General features: G+C 39.5%; 1 protein-coding gene and 1 pseudogene across 2 annotated transcripts in view; both read left to right on the top strand.

Annotated features, from left to right (window-relative positions):
• The window catches only part of ATP13A4 (ATPase 13A4), a 117,383-nt gene that overhangs the window by 65,531 nt on the left and 30,234 nt on the right, over nucleotides 1–21,618 (top strand). Inside the window, exons 12-18 of one of the 2 annotated variants that reach the window (XM_019723162.3) lie at nucleotides 2,529–2,717; nucleotides 5,128–5,189; nucleotides 8,867–9,017; nucleotides 10,605–10,691; nucleotides 14,460–14,613; nucleotides 15,720–15,831; nucleotides 19,486–19,610. In XM_019723162.3, the coding sequence (XP_019578721.3) occupies nucleotides 2,529–2,717; nucleotides 5,128–5,189; nucleotides 8,867–9,017; nucleotides 10,605–10,691; nucleotides 14,460–14,613; nucleotides 15,720–15,831; nucleotides 19,486–19,610 (880 nt within the window). The remainder of the gene's footprint in view (nucleotides 1–2,528; nucleotides 2,718–5,127; nucleotides 5,190–8,866; nucleotides 9,018–10,604; nucleotides 10,692–14,459; nucleotides 14,614–15,719; nucleotides 15,832–19,485; nucleotides 19,611–21,618) is intronic. The other variant, XM_019723170.3, reaches the window with a different exon arrangement.
• On the top strand, nucleotides 357–1,826 carry LOC109442911 (centrosomal protein 15 pseudogene; annotated as a pseudogene).

The following is a 21,618-nucleotide window of genomic DNA, read 5'->3' as shown; positions in this document are numbered from 1 at the left end:
CCAGCTCTCCAATATTAGCAATTCATCCCCAAGTTCCATAGTAACAGTTAGACCTAGTGGGATAAAACTTTGTTAAGTTTGTGGAAGAAGTCAGAGGGGGGTCTCCCAGGCACCTTCAACTTTTTTTTTTCCAATTAAGGTGAATTGGGGTGACAACGGTTAGTAACATTACATAGGTTTCAGGTGTACAGTTCTGTAAGACATCATCTGTATATCACATTGTGTGTTCACCATCGAGGCACCTTCAACTTTTGCACCAACCAGGTGATTTGCCCTCAGCCTCCAAGACTTCAGAGCACTTCTCTAGATCTCTATCTCTTTAGCCAAGAAGAACTTGTAAGACAGCTCAAATAAGGATGACTTACTTATTTGCTCAAGAAACTCAACTTTCTGAAAGACATGAAGTAATAGTATCACAAAGATTAACGTTACTTCAACAACTAGAGAGTAAATTTGGAGATCAAAACAAGAAAAAGGCATCTCAGATTCAAGCAGCTGAGACTGCTTTTAAAAGAAACCTTAGTCTTTTGAAGAATATAGAAGGAGCAGAAAAGTCTCTACAGACCTGAATTCACCCACTTCCCCTACCTGAGGTGTTTTCTCTTGAGACTCTTTATTGAGCATCAGTAGGAGAATACTCGTATATGCCCAAAGATGCTCAACATCACTAATCATCAGAGAAATGCAAATAAAAGCCACAATGTGATACAACCTTACACCTGTCTGATTGGCTATCATCAAACAACAAATGCTGGCGAGGATGTGGAGAAAAGGGAACCCTTGTGCACTGTTGGTAGGATTGCAAATTGGTGCAGCCACTATGGAAAACAGTACGGAGGTTCCTCAAAAAATTAAAAATAGAACTGCCTCATGACCCAGCAATTCCACTTCTGGATATTTATCCAAAGAAATCCAAAACAATAATTTGAAAAAATATATGTACCCCTAGGTTTACTGCAGTGCTGTTCGCAACAGCCAAGATATGGTAACAACCAAAATGCCCATCAATAGGCAGTTGGATAAATTGTGGTACATTTATACAATGGAATATTGTTCTGTCATAAAAAAGTATGAAATATTACCATTTGCAGCAACATGGATGGACCTAGAGGATATTATGCTAAGTGAAATAAGTCAGACTGAGAAAGACAAATACCATATGATCTCACTAATATGTGGAATCTAAAGAACAGAATAAACGAACTAACAAAACAGAAATAGACTCATAGATACAGAGAACAAACTGATATTTGCTAGATGGAAGGGGGTTAGGGGAAGGGTAAGAAAGGTGAAAGGATTAGGAAATACAAATTCATAGTCACAAAATAGTCACAGGGATGTGAAATACAGTATGGGGAATATAATCAATAATGTTATGAAGACTATGTAGGGTGTCAGATAGGTACCAGACTTAACAGGGGGATCACTTCATAGATTATACAAATGCCTAACCACTGCTCTGTACACCTGAGATTAATGTAAAATAATATTGAAAGTAAACTATATATATATATATATATATATATATATATATATATATATATACACATACACACAGTCATGGGGTGTAAAATACAGCATAGGGAATATAGTCAATGGTATTGTAACAGCTATGTACAGTGTCAGATGGGTAGTAGACTTGTTGGGATTATCCCTTTGTGAGGGGTGTAAATGTCTAATCATTACATTTTGAACACTTGAAACTAAAAAAAAGAAACAAAGAATACTTTCCCAAATAGGAACAGTTTCTTTTAGGAAGAGCACTATACCCTATTGGTGTTAAAAATCAAAATGAAGCAGAAAATACCACTGGAAACAAACGATAACTTCTTCACATACTATTTCAAAAAACCTATTTAGTAAAGCTAAATATTAAAGAATATGCACATTATTGCAGGAATTTTAGGAATTGAATATATTCATATTTTCCTATTATATCCTCAATGGCAGTAAAGATATGAGAATCTACTGGTAAGTCTCAGGTTACCGCTTAAAGACCTACTACTATTTCCAGCTCATGAATTTGCTTTCTATCAAACTCATGGCAGTGTTAAAAACTAATATTGAAAGGTGGACTATTTATTAAGTAAATTGCTAAATAAGTTAAAAAACAAAAAACAAAACAAAACTTTATTAAGCTATCAACATGCTTCTACTCTTGCACACTTTTCTTACACTATTTTTTTGTTTTCAGTCTGAGAATACATTTATTCCAATAATGTAGTATTGCATAGCTATGAAATGAGGAATTTAAAACCCAGATACCCAGTACTGGTGAAGGTACATGGCAAACTGGTACACTGTTCTCTGCTGGTAGCTTATAAATCGTTACAAGCCTTCTCATTGCACTTTGGCAAAATGTATTGAAAGCCACAAACATGTTCATACCCTTGACCCATATTTGACCTGCTCATAGTATTTCTAGGAATTTGACCTGAACAAGTAAACAAAAAGAAGGAAAAACTCATATGCACAAGCCATACATGATTGATTTATCTGTAATAGTGAGAGAGTAATGTATCTTCCAGGAACCTCCGGAGGAGGTGGTGAGGAAAGCCCTGGATGTCATCACAATTGCAGTTCCTCCTGCTCTGCCGGCTGCCCTGACCACAGGCATCATCTATGCCCAGAGGAGGCTGAAGAAGAGAGGCATCTTTTGCATCAGCCCCCAGAGGATCAACGTATGTGGACAATTAAACCTTGTCTGCTTTGACAAGGTATGTGTGTTTCATCCTCATTCTCATCCCTACTTTTATCATCATTGTCACCATGTGTAGGTGCTTTGACTCTTGTGCAACAGGAAACATAGGATTTGTGTACCTGACTTCATTTTATATCTGGTTCGCTGTGTGATATTGGAAAGATACGTCTCTTTAGCTCTCAGATTCTAGGGTTTAAGGAAGGGAGAGTAGGTACTGAGTAGGTGAATCTTTTAGGGTCCTTCCAGCTCCGATAGTCTATGAAACACAATTAAAATAGCAGTCTGTGCCTCTGCAGTCAAAACCCTCATACAAACATTTAAACCTTTACTATGGTTACTGCTGTATCCCTAATGTTAAGAATATTGCCCGGCACAGTTGGTGCTCAATAAATATTTATTGAATGAATAAATGAATAAAAAAGGGAAGACTATATTTAGCTGTGCCTTACTATGAGACTTGGTTACAATAAAGTCCCAAATCAAACCCTTATATATTTTTCCATCTGCAGTGTATTGCTTACTTATGCTTGATGATATGCCAGTTACTACCTTCTCTTGAATCTATTCTTTCAGTCTGCATACACATACGCTGGGGTGAAGGTGGGAGCTGTGACAGGATAAGATGGAAATGAAGGGGTGTTTTGTGCCTGAGTCTTACTTTATAAAGGTGACTGAGTGATGACAGGGAGAGGTCAATGCCATTGAAAAACAAATTTAATGTTACTCACAGTCCCCCCAGAAAGAAGAGGCACAGCTCACCATGCAGGGCCACAAAAGGAATGCCAGGTTTTGATCAGGAAGCAAAGCAGGAGTGAGGGGACTGCTTAGGTCATGGCCTTTATTAGGGTTTCTACAGGAAAGGCAAGACAGGGCAGGCTAAGCAGCTGATGATTGGCTAATCTGAATGATTTGGATGAGTTTGGGCTATAGGAGTGGTCCCTAGTTGTCCGATACTTGGCCCTGGGATGATTAAGGCAGAGCAATATTGTCTCCTGGGCTGTATGGCCAGGCAGAGGAGGGGTGACTCCCCACTGGTTAGTTTGCATATCAGAGGCGTGCTCTTGGCGAGTCCTGTGCTACCTCCACGAGTGGACTTGCCCTGAGGAGGTAGTCTCTCTCCAATTAGAAAGGTTTTTTAAGATGTCAAAACATCACAATATATAGAAAATTTAAAAATATGTACAATACAAGGGCATTGTAGGCAGTGAAATATGCGCAAAGGCATAGAGTCAGGAATGTTTGTAGACCTTGAATGTCTGGCTAAGAAATTTTTACATACTCTTTAGGTAGTGGGAAGCCACTGAAGTTTTAATTTTTATTGTTGCCTTTTCTTTCCTTAATTTTTTTATTGTAAAATATACATAACATAAAACTTACCATTTAAACCGTTTTTAAGGGGTTTTAAGTACATTCCCATTGTTGTACAACCATCACCACCATCCATCTCCAGAACTTTTTTCATCTTTCCAAACATAAAATCTGTGCCCATTAAACAGTACATTGAAGGTTTCTGACAGCAGAGAATTAATGGGATCAGAGCTGTATTATGTAATTATTGGAATATCAGAGACCAAGAACAGAAAGCTAACATGGCTCTTGCCACCATTTCAAAATTATTTTGTGATCAAACTAACATCATAAGGAAAGACATTTTATTTATGAGATCATAGCATCCTTGGACTTAGGGAAAAACCAAACAAACAGCAGGACAGATCATTATGATAAGAATTCGAATACAAAATAGATAATTATAAATAATTATCATTATTTTCAGCTCTTATTCTATGCCAGATATTAAATTAAGCACTTTTTTTTTTGGTATTATCTCTTTTAACCTTCACGACAACCCTACATGATGAGAACCATGTTGCAGATGAGGGCTCTGATGTTTAGAGGGATGACATAGTTTGCCCAGGTCACACAGCTGGTGTTCTAACGCAGTCCAAGCTCTTGATCATTATACTGCCCTGAGAGAATACCAACCTACCTTTTAACCAAATATGCGTCGAACAGCAAACCATTTCTTTAGAACAGTTAAAAATTCTACTGCCATTACTTATTTCTGATGGCACGCTTTGAACTTCTGCTTTAAAAACTGGGACTCCTATTTTATAGCTTTTACAGGCTTACCAAGGACTTCCATTTAGCCTCAAAACAAGCCTCTGAAATATGTAAGGCAGACATGGTTTTCTTCCTTATCACTGAGAACACTAAAGTACAAAGAGATTAAGTGCCAGCTTGTTATATAGCGGGTCTGAGCGCAGCCAACCTTCCCCAGGGCCCCAGAGCCACCTTATTGTATCCCTGCTTGAAATGCTGATCTCGATAAAATTTTGTGACATGTTTTCCTATTAGAACATACCATACTGGTCTTTATAGTGGGGAGCTAGATATTCAGAGTGAACTGAGTGTTTATTTCCGTTCAGACAGGCACCTTAACAAGGGATGGATTGGATCTCTGGGGAGTGGTGCCCTGCGATAAGAACGGGTGAGTACTGTCAGCGTCAAAACGTCAAAACCTGGAGAGAATTTTTCTGAGTTTATTTGAGCAAAAACTGGCAAGTACCAGGAAGCAAGATCTGAATGGCTCCCGAGAATAGCAATTTTGCAGCTTCTTTTATGCATTTAAAATTAAGGAGGGAACATAAGGAAGATTACTTGGAGGTGGGAGAAAGTAAGGTAAGGATTGGATTACAGGATGGTTAACACGGTTATGTGCTCTTTTGAGGGTGGTCATGCTTATTCAAAGGTGTGTTAACCTAGATGCACAAAAACAATGGACAGGGCTTGCTTAAGGCAAAGATAAACCTTGTACTAAAGAAGTTATAGGACTGGGGTGTGACTACCCACCATGACCTTCCCAGGTGGGAATTTATGCTCAGATCACCCTGTGAGGTTACTCTCCATAGAAGCCCCCCCCCCCCCTTTTTTTTTTGTCTACAGTGTCTTGGACTAAATGCACTGTAGTTTCTCTTTTCCCAGAATTCAGCATTTTCTTATGAAAACAAATAACGGAGACATTTTAGCTTCGGCTTTGATGAGCAGTCATTGCCAGAGTCACTTCATTTAATTTCCCTTTTTGAATACCTCCACTAATATTTTGCATTAAAACATGCATGTTTTCCCCTACCCCAGACCCTCTTCCATGCCACTCAGAAACCCAGGAGGTGAAGGGGAAGTTTTGAGACTGCATTCAAACTTTTGCTAAAAGGTAATCTAGCCAGGGGCCTGCTGTAGTTGGCCCAGTGTACCTAATTTGGACAACACAAGCCCATTGTCCTTCAGGGAAGCAACATTCCTTGTACAAACTGAAGACTTTCGGTGTGCTAGGTGTGCTAGTACTCACTTGTGTACACTGAATTTCTGTCAGAGAGACATCTGTGGAAGTGGCGCTACTGTACTCATTTTCTTTGGTATTGTAGTTCTGAGAACTTCACCTTTGGCTGTTGCAAATTCCTCAGTTTGGGCCGTTTTCAGCTCCATGTGTTGAAGATTTGCACATTCCTCTCGTGGCGCCCTCTTGTGGCCACGCCTGAGTTTACTTCTCTGCCTGCTTATTCTCTCCACTGCCATCTCCAGTGCGATCAGAACAGGAAATCGTTGAAATTCTTTTTAAATGAAAGTATTTCCTTCTCACACTTACAAATTAATCACAAAGCATTTTTTTCATAAAAGGTGCATTGTGGTTCCTCTGCATATGCAGATGACACAAATTTATCCGTAAAATATTTTAATTACAGGTATCTAATATATTTTTCATATTAAAACATTAATGTAAAATATTTATAAAGAAGTCTACTTCCTGGGTTAAAAAATTAATCCTGGGGCTTTTAAGCACTTTAGTCTACAAAAGCAGCCCTTTATAAATTTTCAACTTTCTAAAGTTCTTTTTATTTTCCCTCAACAATGGTTTTGCATATATACCTGGTCTCCTTGTTCATTAATATTTTTCTGTTTCAGGTTCTACAAAAAGTGTATACATTTATTGAAATATGTGAGCATCTTGAGAGCATTTTTTTCTTATTTTTATTTGTGTCTCTAATGCTGTAGCGCCATGCCAAGTACATATCGTAGATGCATAGCAAATATTTATTCATCTGAAATGAACTAAACTCGTTCCATCTTTTGAATGCTCTTCTACTTATTGAATTGACATCTAGCTTATTTACCAAGCTTTCTGTTTCTAAAAGCAACTTGTTAAATTTAAATAAAAACAATTGATATAACATTTAAGTTATTGATTAGGCCCACTGCTCTTCCTCCCTGCCTTCCTTCAAAAAGGTAAAAGTTGACTTCAAATGACTAAATGAAAAATTAAAATTTTTAATTTAATTGTCAAATTTAATTTATAATGAGAGAAAACGGATTCCATTCTAAGTAAGAAGTCAGCACCTGACCAATAGGCTATTAAATATCTCCCTCTGCAAGGTGAGCTCATCTCTTATAATTCTCATCTTTTCCAAAAAAGCCCTGCCCAATGTGCCTGACACTTCAAGAACCGTCGGAACACTACCTAGGCTACCTGTGCTTCATAGATTATAAGCATTCAAATAGAAACACAATGATGGGATGACAGAGAGTTCTATTTATTTGTTGTGCAAACCAGAGCCTGGCCCAATCCTCAGGAACTCAGAATTACGTATTCAGAATTACCTATTCAGAATTACCTACTGATGACAGTGTGTGTGCCATCTTAAAAATAAGATTCCTTCTTTCCTGATCTGTGTTTGCTTTTCAGTGTGAGCTTAAGATTTTGTGTTAATCACACTGCTGGTGATCACTTCCTTTTAGATGTTTATTAAAACACCAGGAACATGTTATAAACCACTAAGGTAACTTGATCCTTTGATATGTAATAATAAATATGATTAACAGGGTCAGTAATCAGCCAAGAGGTTTTGAACTCTTAGAGATGCTTGAATGAAGAAGCTAAGAAGAAATATGGCTGAATTACGAGTTAACACTGTGATATGGATGCTTTTAAGAACAGAAGGCTAGAGTAAACTAAGGCAGCATTTACAGAAATGCAGTGTCCATAGCATGAGAAATAATACGAGTAATCTGACCCTGGAGATCACATTTTAAGATAAACTATGACATAATAATTTTTTCAAGAAAGAGTAGTTAGAAAGGTGAATGGTTTGGGAACTGCAGATTGAAGGCACAGCTAGAGGTTCCTGGGTAACTCCAGAGGAAGGGAGGGTACAGCAGAGCTGGTCTACAGAAGTTGACATGTAGGGGAAGGAGAGCAAGTAGATTCTATTTTCATTGGCTCCAAGAAGCAGATTTTGCCTTGATACAGGAAATAACTTCTGCCATCAGATGTCTTCCTAGGACAGGCTGCTTTGTGAACCATCTACTGTGCTACACATTTAAGAAGGGACTGACAACAAGGTTGCAGAGGACATTCCTCTAATGGGCCAGAGGCTGAACTTGATCACTTCAACCCTGAATTAGTGAAAGCACCCTGCATGTGACATTTGAATTGTATCTCAGTAGGTTTAAATGGAGCCGTTTTCTATAGGAAGCGATGGTAATGATGGCTGCAATATGGACACTAGATGCCAGGGTGGAAAAGGGAGATGCAGTGTCCTTTGAAAAAATATTTTTTAGAGTTTATTTCTTTACCATTATGGTCTTTCAAATTTCCAGTATGAAATCATTCATTTATTCACTCATACATTTGTTGACTGCCTAATTTTAACCAAACATCAAGTATGTTGGAGAGAGAGAGATCCAGAAGACACGGCAATGCCCTGAAGGATTGACTGAGGGAGATATATGTGTACACAAATAGCCGTAGCATCAGCGAGGCTGTTCTGTCTCACAGCATTGGAAATAAAGTGCTCTGGTAGTTGGAGTGGGAGTGGGGGTGCTTAAAATTAGGGGTGATACCTCTAGTTCCTTCCATGACTCTGGAATTAAAATGGACCAGAGAAAGGGTAAGGGAAAGACGGAAAAAGAGCTTGAAAAAAAACCTTTCTCATACCCATTAAACTCATGTATGGATGGTGGCTGAATGAAGCACTGTTAATTTGGGGGTTGGGGGGTGGAGAGTGGGAATGTAATGTAATAAAGCATATTTTTAAATAAGATAGTCACCTCCAGAAGCTCCATTTCAACATGGAGGAATAAGACTGAAGCCCCTTTCTTTTTTTCCTTTAGTTTCCAGGAAGTCTACAGCTTTGCCTCAGGCAGGGCTTTGCCATGGGGCCCACTGTGTGCCGCCATGGCTAGCTGCCATTCTCTGATACTTCTCAATGGGACCATCCAGGGAGACCCTCTGGACCTCAAAATGTTTGAAGCCACCACCTGGGTAAGTCTCTGGTCTGAAGAGAATCTATGAAACTTATTCAATGTCAGAGCAGCACAGGTTTTATCACTGCTATTCCATATTTATAAAGTGTGAGGTCTCCAATATGGAGTACCTATAGCAGTGAGAGGCAAACCAATCTAAGCCTGGTTTCCTCCTATGGACACGATATCTCCATTGTAGGGTTATTGTGAGGATTAAATGGAATAATGCAATTAAAATATTCCTGGTACTGTGCCTGGCACACATTACAGACTCAATAGTATTAATGTAATAATGATTATTAAATAACTATTACCCACATCTTCAGATTGTAGCATGAGCAATGTCTGGTTTCAAAGTTTTCTAGAACATGATTAGGAAACATCACAGTCCCCCATGCTTAGATAACTCATTGTTACCAGGAGTTTTAGTCCTATCAATTTTGTGTTGATTTTGTTTTTTAAGACTGGAAACAATAAAAAGGAAAATATGCGAGCTTTTGTTGAGACGTTGAAGTAGATTTAAGAGCAAGTGCTGTCATTCAGGAAGAAGAATCTGACTTCCCTTGGTTCTAGTTTTAGCTCTGGTCTGACTGACCGCTTGACCCTGTCAAGTCATCTCTCTTGTTGGACCTTGGCTCTCATGACCTTGAAATGAGGGGATAGGAGTAGACCAGTGTTCACATAAAACAAAACAAAAAAGCTAGAATCTTTTCTTAAAAGGAAACCTTATTCAGAAGCACCTTATGAAAAAAAGAATAGTTGGAGTTACTCTGGTTGAGATAGAAGATGGGGAGTAAAGAGAAAGCTTAGGGAACACACCTCCCCACCTACTTAGCCACAGCCCACCAGCACCCCTTGCAGCCTAGTGAAGCTCTGGGCCCCACTGAAGGAGACAATCTTTAGGGTCCCTTTCAACTTTAGTAGGGCATTGTCCTAAAGCAGTCTGATATGGTTTTGCCAATCCTCCATCCCTTCTGGGTTACTGTTTCTGTATCTTTAAGTAGGGATTGCAATTTCCTCTCTGAGATTTTTTTTTCAGCCACTCAATAAGATGATTACAAAGCATTTTGACATCTTTGGGTAAAAGGTTTTTTGACTATAACTTAGTGTCATTATTATAGCAATTACTGTGTGTTTACTGAACATCAACCATGTACATCCACAGTCCCTGCTGTGCCATACCCTGAGGACCATCGATCCAAATTAGACAGAGAGGGAAGAGCAGGAACGGCAGTGAACTCCAGGGAAAGAAAGACAGCAAGGTTCTTCCTCACACACAATAAGTCTGGTTATTCATGCTCACTATTTTCAAATTAAGATCTTCAGAAATGGAGACCGAGCCCTTTATACAGCACATTCCAACAGAGAAAGCAGGATAAATTGAATGAATAATTCAGAAGTATCTGCCCTTCAAGTTCTACAGTATTTTCAATGCATTATTTTTTTCTGTGGTAAAATAAGACTAGTTCACTTCCATCTAAGGGAGGAGACACCGGGCATACATTGACGTGGTCTGAGGGTGTTTTCCAGGGAAGGGTTTGAGCCTAGTCTCAGTGGATGAACAGGATATAAATCTCTACAATGAAGTATCCCATTTGTCAAATAGGAAATGACTATATCTGGGGAAGATTTCAACATCAAGGGAGTGCCAGCACATGCCATGGTAATTAAGCCCTGCAAAACAGCCAGCCAGGTAAGCCTTCATTGCTATGTACCCCACAACACCAAAACTCAAGGGGAAAATACCATCAGGCCCACAATTTTGAAAGGTCACAGATGGATTTTCAACATAGGAGACTTAAAACAATGTAGTAGATAAATGCTGTGCCTGCTTCCTTCTGTGCACACATTAAAATTGCAACTAAATTATAGAAGAATCATCCTGAAGAACCATCCAAAGTCTAGCTGAAAAGAAGTTTTATAACTAAAAATATAAAGAGGAACCTACATCAAGATTAGTAGAAGGGGCAGAGTCACGGAATGGGCCCCACACCTGTGTGTGGTGGTTGAGAATCAGTCACCCTGGTTCCTCCCAGAGGAGTGAGGGACCCCAGCCCCCCACACAAGTGTCCCCAGGCTGAAGTACTGGTGCTGAGAAGAGGAGCCCCCACAATATCTAGCTGTGAAAACCAGTGGGGGTTCTAACTGTCTGGGTGGAAGGCTTTGGGGAAACCCAAATGTCCTTTTAAACGGCCGGCGAACAGACTCACTCGCATGTACTCACCTTGGGCTCCAGCGGAGGGATGGTGACTTGTGGGGGCTCGGAGACATGGTGGGGGGCACACTGAGGTGTGTGGCTTCAAGGGGAGGACTAGACGACAGTTGAAATTTTCCCAGTGAGAGGTCCACCTTTCATGCAGCCTGCAGGTGGACGCCATCTTTTCTGTGTTGAGCCTTCGCCTTCCGGCCAAATCTGAATCTGATTGGCCTAGTGAGCTCTGCTGCTCAGCTCTGCTGACTCACTAGGAACCTGCCCCACCCAACTCCCACCCGCCAGAGGCACTTTTCTTCTGATTGCAGCCAGCCCTGCCCCCATTGCATTCTTTCTTGGAAAACTATCGCGTCCGGCAGACCCTAGGCAGGCAGCGATGGGTCTCAGTGTGCTTTGAGACTTGTGCTGAGTCTCTCCAGCTCAGCACTGGCACCACACCAGAATTTACGTTAACGTGGTGACCACAATTCTTCCCACTCTAGTGACTCCCTGAGACCCTGAGACCCTACCTCATTCAACTTGCATACCACACAAAGTGTTACCAGTGGCTGAACCTTAAGGGAGCTGGCAGGTAGCAGCAGGTCTTGGGGTGTCCTGGCCTTTTGCAGAGCTACCCTGGACCCAGTATTGGTTACAGCCATCTCCAGTTCACAGCGTGGCCTCTCCCACGTGCCTCTAGGTTTAGCACAGGCAGTGAAAAACCACAGATCACTTTGTAGCTCCTACCAGGTAGATCCTGGCTAGTTACAGGCACTGAGTGCCCTGGGCCTGCACTGGAGCCCCTCCCAAGAGACCCCAGAACCAACATACCTGGAGGTTGGCTTCAGACAACAGCAGAGCACCACCCAATTAGCCCCACAAGCATCATACACAAAGGGCGGTCTCAACAGACACCAAAACCCCCTGGGACAAAAGTCCCACTGGGTAAGCACCCCACAGAACAGTGCATAAACTGTGGATGTGGCCAAACCCCTCAGCCAGTCAGCCTGAGGGTCAAATCCACCCACTGATGTGCCAATAGCAATCAAGGCTCAACTATAACAGGAGAGCACACACAACCTACACAAGGGAAACCCCTGTAGCACCCAGAGCAAGTGACCGGGGAGACTGTGCCAGGGCACCTACTACATAAGGCCACCCAGCCAATACTGGGAGACATAGGAGATCTACCTCATACATAGACACAAACGTGGAGAGGCAGCCAAAATGAGGAAACAAAGAAATATGCCCCAAATAAAACAATAGGAGAAAACTCCAGAGGGAAAAAAAAACCACACACACAACTAAATGAAATGGAGGCAAGCAACCTACCAGAGACAGAGTTCAAAACAAAGTTTATAAGCATGCTCAAGGAACTTAGTGAGAACTTCAACAAAGAAATAGCAAGCATAAAAAGGACATAGAAGCCATAAAAAGAATCAGTCAGAAGTGAATAATACAATAACTGAAATGAAGAATGCAGTAGAAGAAATCACCAGTAGACTAGATGAAGCAGAGAATTGAATCAGCGATTTGGAAGAAAAGGTAGCAGACAACAACCAATCAGAATAACAAAAAGAAAAAAGAATCCCCCAAAATGAGGATAGTTTAAGATACCTCTGGGAGAACATCAAGTGCAGCAATGTAGAGGTACCAGAAGAGAAGAGAGAAAGCAAGGGATTGAGAACCTATTTGAAAAAATGACTGAAAACTTTCCTAACCAGGTGAAGGAAATAGACATACAAGTCCAGGAAGCACACAGAGTCCCAAACAAGATGAACCCAAACAGGCCCGCACCAAGACACATTATAATTAAAATGCCAAAGGTTAAAGATAAAAAGAGAATCCTAAAAGCAGCAAGAGAAAGGCAATTAGTAACTTATAAGGGAGCTCCTATAAGACTGTCAGTTGATTTCTCAACAGAAACTTTGCAGGCCAGAAGGGATTGGCACAAAATATTCAACATGATGAAAAACAAGGACCTATAAACAAGGGTATTCTACCTAACAAGGCTATACTTAAAATCAAAGGACAGATAAAGTGCTTTCCAGACAAGAAAAAGCTAAAGGAGTTCATCACCACTAAACCAGTATTACAAGGAACCTTAGAGGGACTTCTTTAAGACGGGGAAAAAAAAAATCCAAATTTTGAATAATAAAATGGCAATAGTTACGTATCTATCAACAATTACCTTCAACATAAATGGATTAAATGCTCCAATCAAAAGACATAGGAGGCTTGAATGGATAAGAAAACAAAACCCTTACATGTGCTGCCTACAAGAGAATCACTTCAGATCGAAAGACACACACAGAGATGGAAAGTAAAGTGATTGAAAAAGATATTTCATGAAAATGGAAACAAACAAACAAACAAAGCTGGGGTTGCCATACTTATACCAGACAAAACAGACTTTAAAACAAAGTCTATAACAAGAGACAAAGAAGGACCCAATAATCCTACTTCTGGGTATTTATCCAAAGAAACCCAATATGCTACTTCAAGGGGACCTGAGGATCCATATGTTCATTGCAGCATGTTTATAATGGCCAAGATGTGGAGGTGGCCTGGGTGTCCATTGATGTATGAATGGATAGTCAGTGGTAGATATATACAATGGAATATTGCTTGGCCATGGATGGGAATGGGTTCTTGCCATCTCGGCAGTGTGGATGGACCTGGAAGGTACTGTGCTGAGTCGAGTGTCAGACAGAGGAAGACAGATGCAATGTGATTTCACTTATATGTGGAATCTAAAGAACAAAATAAACAACAAGTAAATCAGAAACGAAAAAAGAGAAAGGGATTTTCAGAAATATTAGATCATAATTTACTGAAGTCCACTGCCTGTCTCTATGCAGGGATAGACACAATTAACAATTCAGGACTGGTTAAAAGCCTCCTGAGAACAAAATCCCACAACTTCTGCTCATAGTTCATTCCCAAATTTAATAGTTAGAAAGTTATTAAATTATAACTAATTTAAACCCTTTATGCTTCAGGCTAAGCCTCATTCACTGGGCTGATAAACCCCAATTTTTCCATTTCTCTTAGTCATTCACTCAACTATAAAACAAACATTTACTAAGCATGAAAGAAAAATAAAAAAAGGAAGGTCCCAAATGTGTCTTCTTTGAATTTCACATGTGAAAATTGGTGAGACGTTGTTTCTCTTATTTGCTAACATAAGAATTGAGGGCAGAGTAGTTAATTCCCAATAGCTAGAAGCTATGTTGATGTGTTCCTCTCCATTCCCCATCCGTTAACCAGGTCCCAGTGGAAGGAATTGCAATCCTGCATCAGTTCCCATTCTCATCAGCACTGCAGAGGATGACAGTCATTGTTCAAGAGCTGGGGGGTGACCAACTGGCATTCATGAAAGGTGCCCCAGAGAAAGTGGCCAGCTTTTGCCAACCTGAGACAGGTAAGTGACCAGACTTGTGTTACAAGTGGCTAATTTGTATTTCCAGCCCAAATACGTCCCCTCAGCCCTTGATCTCTGAATCCAATTGCTTACTCACCAATTGGATGCCTCATTGGGATCCCAAACTCAATACCAAATGAAGCTTTCCTTTCACATTTCCTATATTTCCCATCTTGGTGATAGATACAACGACCCCCCCCCCCCCCCCCCCCCAGTTTAAGGGTTTTCCCAGATCTGTCCCTCTCCCTCAGCGCCTCTATGGTGTCAATTGCTAATCCATCCCCTGTCACTTCATCAGCCCAGGCCCTCATCTTCCCTCTACTGTATCACTTCAATAGTTGGTGAATTGATCCCCTTCTCCCAGTCTCCCCTCCCCTGATTCACCCTTTATACTCTGACTAGACTGGTTTTTCCACCACATTGTATAACTGTGTTGTCACTTTCCTGCTTTTATTCTTGTGGTTGCTTCCCATAGGCTCCAGGGTAATCTTAGACTCCTTTAGGCTCCTATATAAGGCTTTCGTGATTTGACTCTTGGCACACTTTCCAGATATGCCTTACGACTCCTATCCTCACATCCTGATGCTCCTTAAGCCAAAATGCCCTTTCCCTTCCTTCATCTGACCACTTCCTTCCAGTCTGGTATGCACACTAAGTGTTTCTATAGGATGCTGCAATTGCCTAGATCATAATAATGAGCTCACTCAATTGTATTGTTAGTCTATTGGCTATTCCCCACTAGACAGAGATCCTTAGAGCAGGGCCAGAAGTTTAATGTCTGCAGAGTCAATGCCTGAAACATAGTAGGCTGTCAATAAATGTTTGTTGATTAAATTAGAGATAAAAGAATTATACACTTGCCATCTTTTTTCCTTCTTTTTTTTTTTTTCTTTTGGACTGCTTCCTTCAATGGAAGGGTTGACCAGGAGGTCAACCCTGACAATGTGACAATGTATTTATATTTAGGGTGGGTTCCCACTGATTTGTTGCCTACCTTTTTAGATGTAGGTGTTGTGGGAAATAATTTGATCTGTTTGCAAAGAATTTCTCTACTGGTGCCAACTGAGTAAATATTACATACTAATCTTGTGTTATTTTCTGAACAGTACCAACCAGTTTTGTTAGTGAACTTCAGATTTACACGACCCAGGGCTTCCGGGTCATTGCAATGGCCTACAAAAAGCTGGAAATGGACCACCACACCACTGCCTTGACGAGGTAAAAGGGGAAGATTTTGATAAAGCAGGATGGTTTGGGGGGAAGATGTACCATACTGGACAGTGGACTCAGCAACATAGCTTGCAGGGATTGTGTGTGTGAAATGTCTCTGAACTTAGTAAACAGGAATATAGTCATTCCTGACCTGCCTAAACCACAGAGCTGATGTGAACACTCACTGGGAGAATTTAGGGGAAAGCTGTAGAAACTGTGCTGTGAACCATGACATGGTTGTACAACTTTGTGACAACAGATATATGAATATAACAATGTTTCAGAATTTGAAACTAGGGTCATGCCCCCATTTTGAACCAAATACAAGTAGCTGGGTTTTTTTTGTTTGTTTGTTTTTAATTACAGTTAGTGAATTAGTTGAAAGTTAGAACTCATAGTATTTGTCTAAAAAACAATTCTTGATAAGAAATATACAACTTAATGAGAAAAATTATAGCTTGGACTTAACACATAATCGAGGTGATTTTTATAGGAAAATGAAAGAGCTTTGAAGGGACTGTTCTAGAGAAAGTTTTGATATGTGTAGATTAAAATGGGTATGCTCAAAAGCTAAAATAGATTGGAGTATTTATTAGTTCAAATTTATTTGTTGTTTTACTTTCCCATGTTTTTAGGCTATTGTGTTTATTTTACCTTCAATGTCGTGTCCAATACTCTATGTCAGCCATTATTGGTAACACTGCTATGGAGATAATCAAGGCTTATTATGTTATTTAGGATTTTAAATTTGGGAGGTCTAACATATTTGTGTTTGACCCTGTCAGACCCTTATTATACCTACATTTTTGTACCACTTCCTTTAATACAGTAAAATGAAATTCATATGTAATATGATCTGCACATATTCTTTATAAAAATAAATATAATATCATCATGTACAGTCAAAATATGAGCAAAAAATACAAAGCATTACAAAAAGTAATAGTGCAATAAATGCTCAGCTGACTCCACTACAACAAAATAAGGCAATACGTTGCTTGCACCTGTAGGTAGAAACTTTAGGGCTGAAACTACTAGGAACTCAGACTGATACAGGTGTGTGATACATTGGAGTCTAAAGTACCATTAACATTCTTGCTGTCAGTGAGGGGACTCTGTGAAATGGTTTAAAACTCTTGGTAAAACTCTGAATAAAACAATACAATCTCCTTTCAATTTACGCGTAGTTACATTCCTCGAAAATTCACTAGAATATTAAAAATGTGCAAAAATACTTTGTGTTTAAATATAAAACAGAGCTATAGGAAATATAAATAATTTATATTTGTTAATATAATATAGTGGTATTATATATCCTATAATAATACGTACATTGTGTAGTATAATTATAGTATAATATGAACAGTATAACTCTATATTGACTTAGGAAAGTATAAACAATCTTTTAGTGTCCATGAATGTCCTGTAAAATATTCAAAAGGCACATGAAATAATTATTTTTGTGCATTGGTCACTGCAGAAAATCTTGCATATACTCGATACGTCTAAAAAATTTCCAAAATGTCCTATAGAGGCAGTACCGCTCCTGCTGAAATCACAGATATGTCCCAACCTTGTCACATCACAAATGGGCTCAAAGGCAGGAGTGGCTCATCTAAAGTCATTGAGTGTTGGGTACCTGGGCATACTGGGCCACTCTCCCTGGGGCCAGCTTACTGTGACCCTTAAAAGTGTCACTTTGTAATTCAATCAACTCAGTCACTTAAGTCATTCAAGTCAGAGAGCTAAAAGTGAATTTTGAGACTGGACCCTATGTTTTAAAGAAAAGGATACTTGGGACCAGGATGTGGCAGAATTGGGAATGGAACTTTGTTTCCTGAGAGCCTCTTGACAGATATAAATCAAGATCCTGGCTACTGTGCTGCTGCTTCTGATTATTATAATGAAATATTTGCATATCTACAAGTTTCAGACTCATGGTTTTGGGGCTGTGCATATAACCAAGTATTGATGGTGGTTGCACGTGAGCAATGGGGATGGTGAGGGCGGTAGCACACAGGACAGTACATGCATGGCCTGGCCAACAGCACTGGAATTCCAGCTTTTCAAAATCTGGTAATATCCAAACACAAGTTCACTATGATCTGATCTTGGCTCATCAGTTTGCCCCTCCTGTGTTAAAGCCACATCATCACTTTATCTATTCCTAGCTAAGTTAATTTAGCTAACCTTTGCTAATCTCTGATGTGAACAGAATATTCTTTCTGTGACATGCATGCACGTGTGTGTGTGTGTGTGTGTGTGTACTCAGAATGGTTCCAGCACAGATATCATCATTTCTTTGAGGGTTCTTGGCCTGCCTTATGCATATTTCATCCTTTAAAATTCACATGGATTTGAAGAACATGAAGTATAGTCATAAGAATGACAATGCTCCCTTTGTGTTACACTCCCCGTTCTTTAGATGCTTCAGGAAGAGGTATAATGTCCATGTGCGAAGCAGGATAAGATAGCATGCTATTCCAAGTTGCCGAGCTTGAGACCCCTCTAGGGACTACTTTTCCTCTTAGACCCTTTTCCATGAAATAAGAAAGAATGGCTTATGGCAGTCCAGAGCAAATGTTTAGAGATGGTTAAGTAGTGAATATGAACATACCCATGGCGAGTGGTCCAACTTGGCAGGAGATTAGGGGGCATGAAGAATTTAGTCATAGATGAACTTGAAAAGATAATTTGGAACCAGATTATGAAGAGACTTAAATGCCAGATTCAGAAGAATAAGATATGTCATTTCCCGAGCCTGCTTTGAGATAAATAGTCCAAACTGTGTCCACTTCCTGCCACTCTGGTGGAGGTGTTAGTGTCCTGGGAGCATCATGCCCTTGGCCCATGTGAGGCAGACGTGGAAAGCAAGACAGGTGGTTTTTCTGGGTACTGCTTTCATCTGTATTTCACCCAGATAGGCAGAGCTGGTGTCTTGTTCTTGTGTGTGCTAGAGGTGTCTGAGTCTCAGATAGATGAATCATGGAAGAATCTTTGAGCCCCCAACCCCAAATGTACTCCCCTGCACTTGGTCCTGTGGAATGTCTTGGAATGTCCTTGTGGTGGACGAGAGCTTCAGAGACCTCACTTGCTGCAAAAACATTCTGTAGAAGAGCCCTGTTACCAGCTTGGTGGGGGTGGGGGAGGGGGTGGTTGGCCTTTAAGGGAGACTTTTTTTTTTTTTTTTTTGAGATTATGGTCTTGTACCTCCTGGGACTAATATGGTATTGATTATAGCTTTTGTTTCTAGAGAAACTGGCATTTTATTTGCCCTGTGCCTCACTTATTTTTCATAATGTTTTGTACCAGAGGTAGAACAACTCTCTGGTGGTTGCCAACAGGTGAGGTGATGAAAATCACCTCAGCAGATGGAAGAGATCTTTGCGGTCATTTAGTTCATTCTCTACGAAGGTTAAAGCAAATCTTTTGCTTAATAAGTACTCTCTCTTCTTCTTGATTCAGTCAGAGTAAATGTCTCAGTGTCCTTTGTGTCGCCTTCCTGCCTTGATAGTTCCTGATACATATTCAGTGCCTCAGGAATGGTGCTTGAATTAGTGGGTGGGAACTACTCTGACAGGAAGATATTTGTCTTTGTTTTACTTCCTGTTAGAGACACTAGAATGTGCTATGTCTGTTCAATTATATATATAATTCCAGGGACAAGGTAGAATCAGACCTGATATTTCTGGGATTGCTGATCTTGGAGAATCAACTGAAGGAAGAAACAAAACCTGTTCTGGAAGAGCTCATCTCAGCCCGGATAAGGACAGTAATGATCACAGGTATAGAACAAAGTAGAAAACAGTAAGAATTTGATGTGGAAACAGACACAGATTCACTCATTTAGCAAATATTGTTGACTACCTTCTATGGGCCAGACACCATTCTACGTGCTGGAGATGGGCAACAAAAAGGCAAAATTATTGTTCTAACTGAACTTCCATTGAGGAGGGATGAGATAGAAAATCAATCAATCAGTCAAGTAATCAATCAATCAAATAATCAAATAAACAGGTAGCAATAAGTGTTATGACATACATAAAACAAAACAGTGTGATATGGGATAGTGCGTCTGACTGGCTACTTTAGATGAGGTGTCCTCTCTGAAAGGGGACATTTGAGATATCACTTGAATGAGAAGATACGACTCATGTAAAGATGATGATTTTTAGTTTTAAATGTTAGGAGAAGAAGAATTCTGAGTCAGCCTGGTCTGTAACCTATGCTGAAGGCCTACCAATAATGAGATCTACAATTCCGGAGATGAAAATGATGCTGTCATCTCTAGTTTTATTCCCAAACCCAAGTCATTCAAATAATGGTGAAGTGAGAAAAGATCATTCAAGACATGTGTGATTTTTTGTTGTTGAAATTTCTTAATGAATTCTTCTGAATGGAGAATAAATGATTTTCTAATGCATTCATATTTTTTGAGCATGTGTCTTCCCTTTCTTTCTCTGCTTTCATAGCCAAATGCTTTCAACTCTATTAATTATGTTACCAAGATATAATACTTCCCCACCAAAGCCCTTATTTTTTACCCCACATCCCCTAAACTCAATGCTGCTGTTGAGAACTCTAGAACACTTTTACTTTTCCTTCTGTACTTTCTCATTCCCCCATTCTTGCCTCCACAATCCAACAGACTTTTGGATCACTTTTAGTCTCTCCCTTCCTGCACCCTCAGTCGAACTTCTAGGTATTATTGCTCAGTTAATTGACTATTTATAAAATTTTCCCCTACATCATAACCCTGTTGTTTAACATAGCTTTATTCAGAACTCATATTACATTCTCATATTCTATCCTTTACCATTTAGACTTATGTAGAAATAAGAGTCGATCACTTTAATCCTCTGTCTTTACTTCTTCCTCCCTCACATTGAAATTTCTGTTTTGTTTCTTTTCTTGCTTGGTTTTGTCATGAATTGTCCTTAGATGAGATAGAAAGGTGATATGTTCTCTGATTTCTTACATATACTGGAATATCTTTCATTGCTCTGATAGGTGAATGAGTTTAGGATTTTGCAATACAATCCTTTTTTTCTTAATAATCTGTAGGTGTTTTTCCTTTGTCTTCTGGTTTGTGGTATTGCATATTACAAGCTCAGTGTCAGTCCACTTAGGTAACTTGTTCTTTCCTGAATACAATCCTTTTTCTTTAACTTTGGAGTTTTGAAATGTTACAAGAATATGCTTATATGTTTATCTTTTTTAATTAATTTGGTCTGAACATAGTGAGGACTTTTAAATCTGTTTTCTTTCTCTCAGGAAAATTTCTTCTATTGTTCATTTAATTATTGCCTTTGTTCTCTCTTTCATTTTTCCCTTCTGGAATTTCTGTCATTCACATGACAGGCCTCCTGGATCTATCCTCTCAGTTTCTTATCTTTTTTCTTGTGAATGTCATATTTTTATATTTTTGCTTTGTGCTTACAGGGTTTTTTTTTTGTATCCAGTTTTTTTTCAAACCACAAACTCAGGTCACCAAAATGACCATTATCTTCTTCAAATCACCTGTTTATTGTTAAATTCTTAAATCATGTTTGGCATGGGAGTGACTCTAGAAAACCTTATTGATTTTTTTTTTTTTCAAAATGTACATTTTATCTGTTTCCAGCAGCTGCTCTACTTTACCTGTCAAATGTTCTGGTTGTTTTGCCTGATATTTTCCTATCTAGCTGCTGGAGTTTTCTATTTCTCTTCAAACGACTGAGGCTTAGGCCTGGGCAGCAGATCCTAAACAGTAGAACTCTCATAGGTGGTAGATGCAAAATGGGCCTGTGTTGC

This window comes from Rhinolophus sinicus, chromosome 17, assembly GCF_057876585.1.
Source record: "Rhinolophus sinicus isolate RSI-liver-muscle chromosome 17, RSI-T2T, whole genome shotgun sequence".
NCBI classification, from domain to species: domain Eukaryota; kingdom Metazoa; phylum Chordata; class Mammalia; order Chiroptera; family Rhinolophidae; genus Rhinolophus; species Rhinolophus sinicus.
The sequence above is the reverse complement of the archived record's forward strand: the minus strand, read 5'-3'. Positions and strand labels throughout refer to the sequence as shown.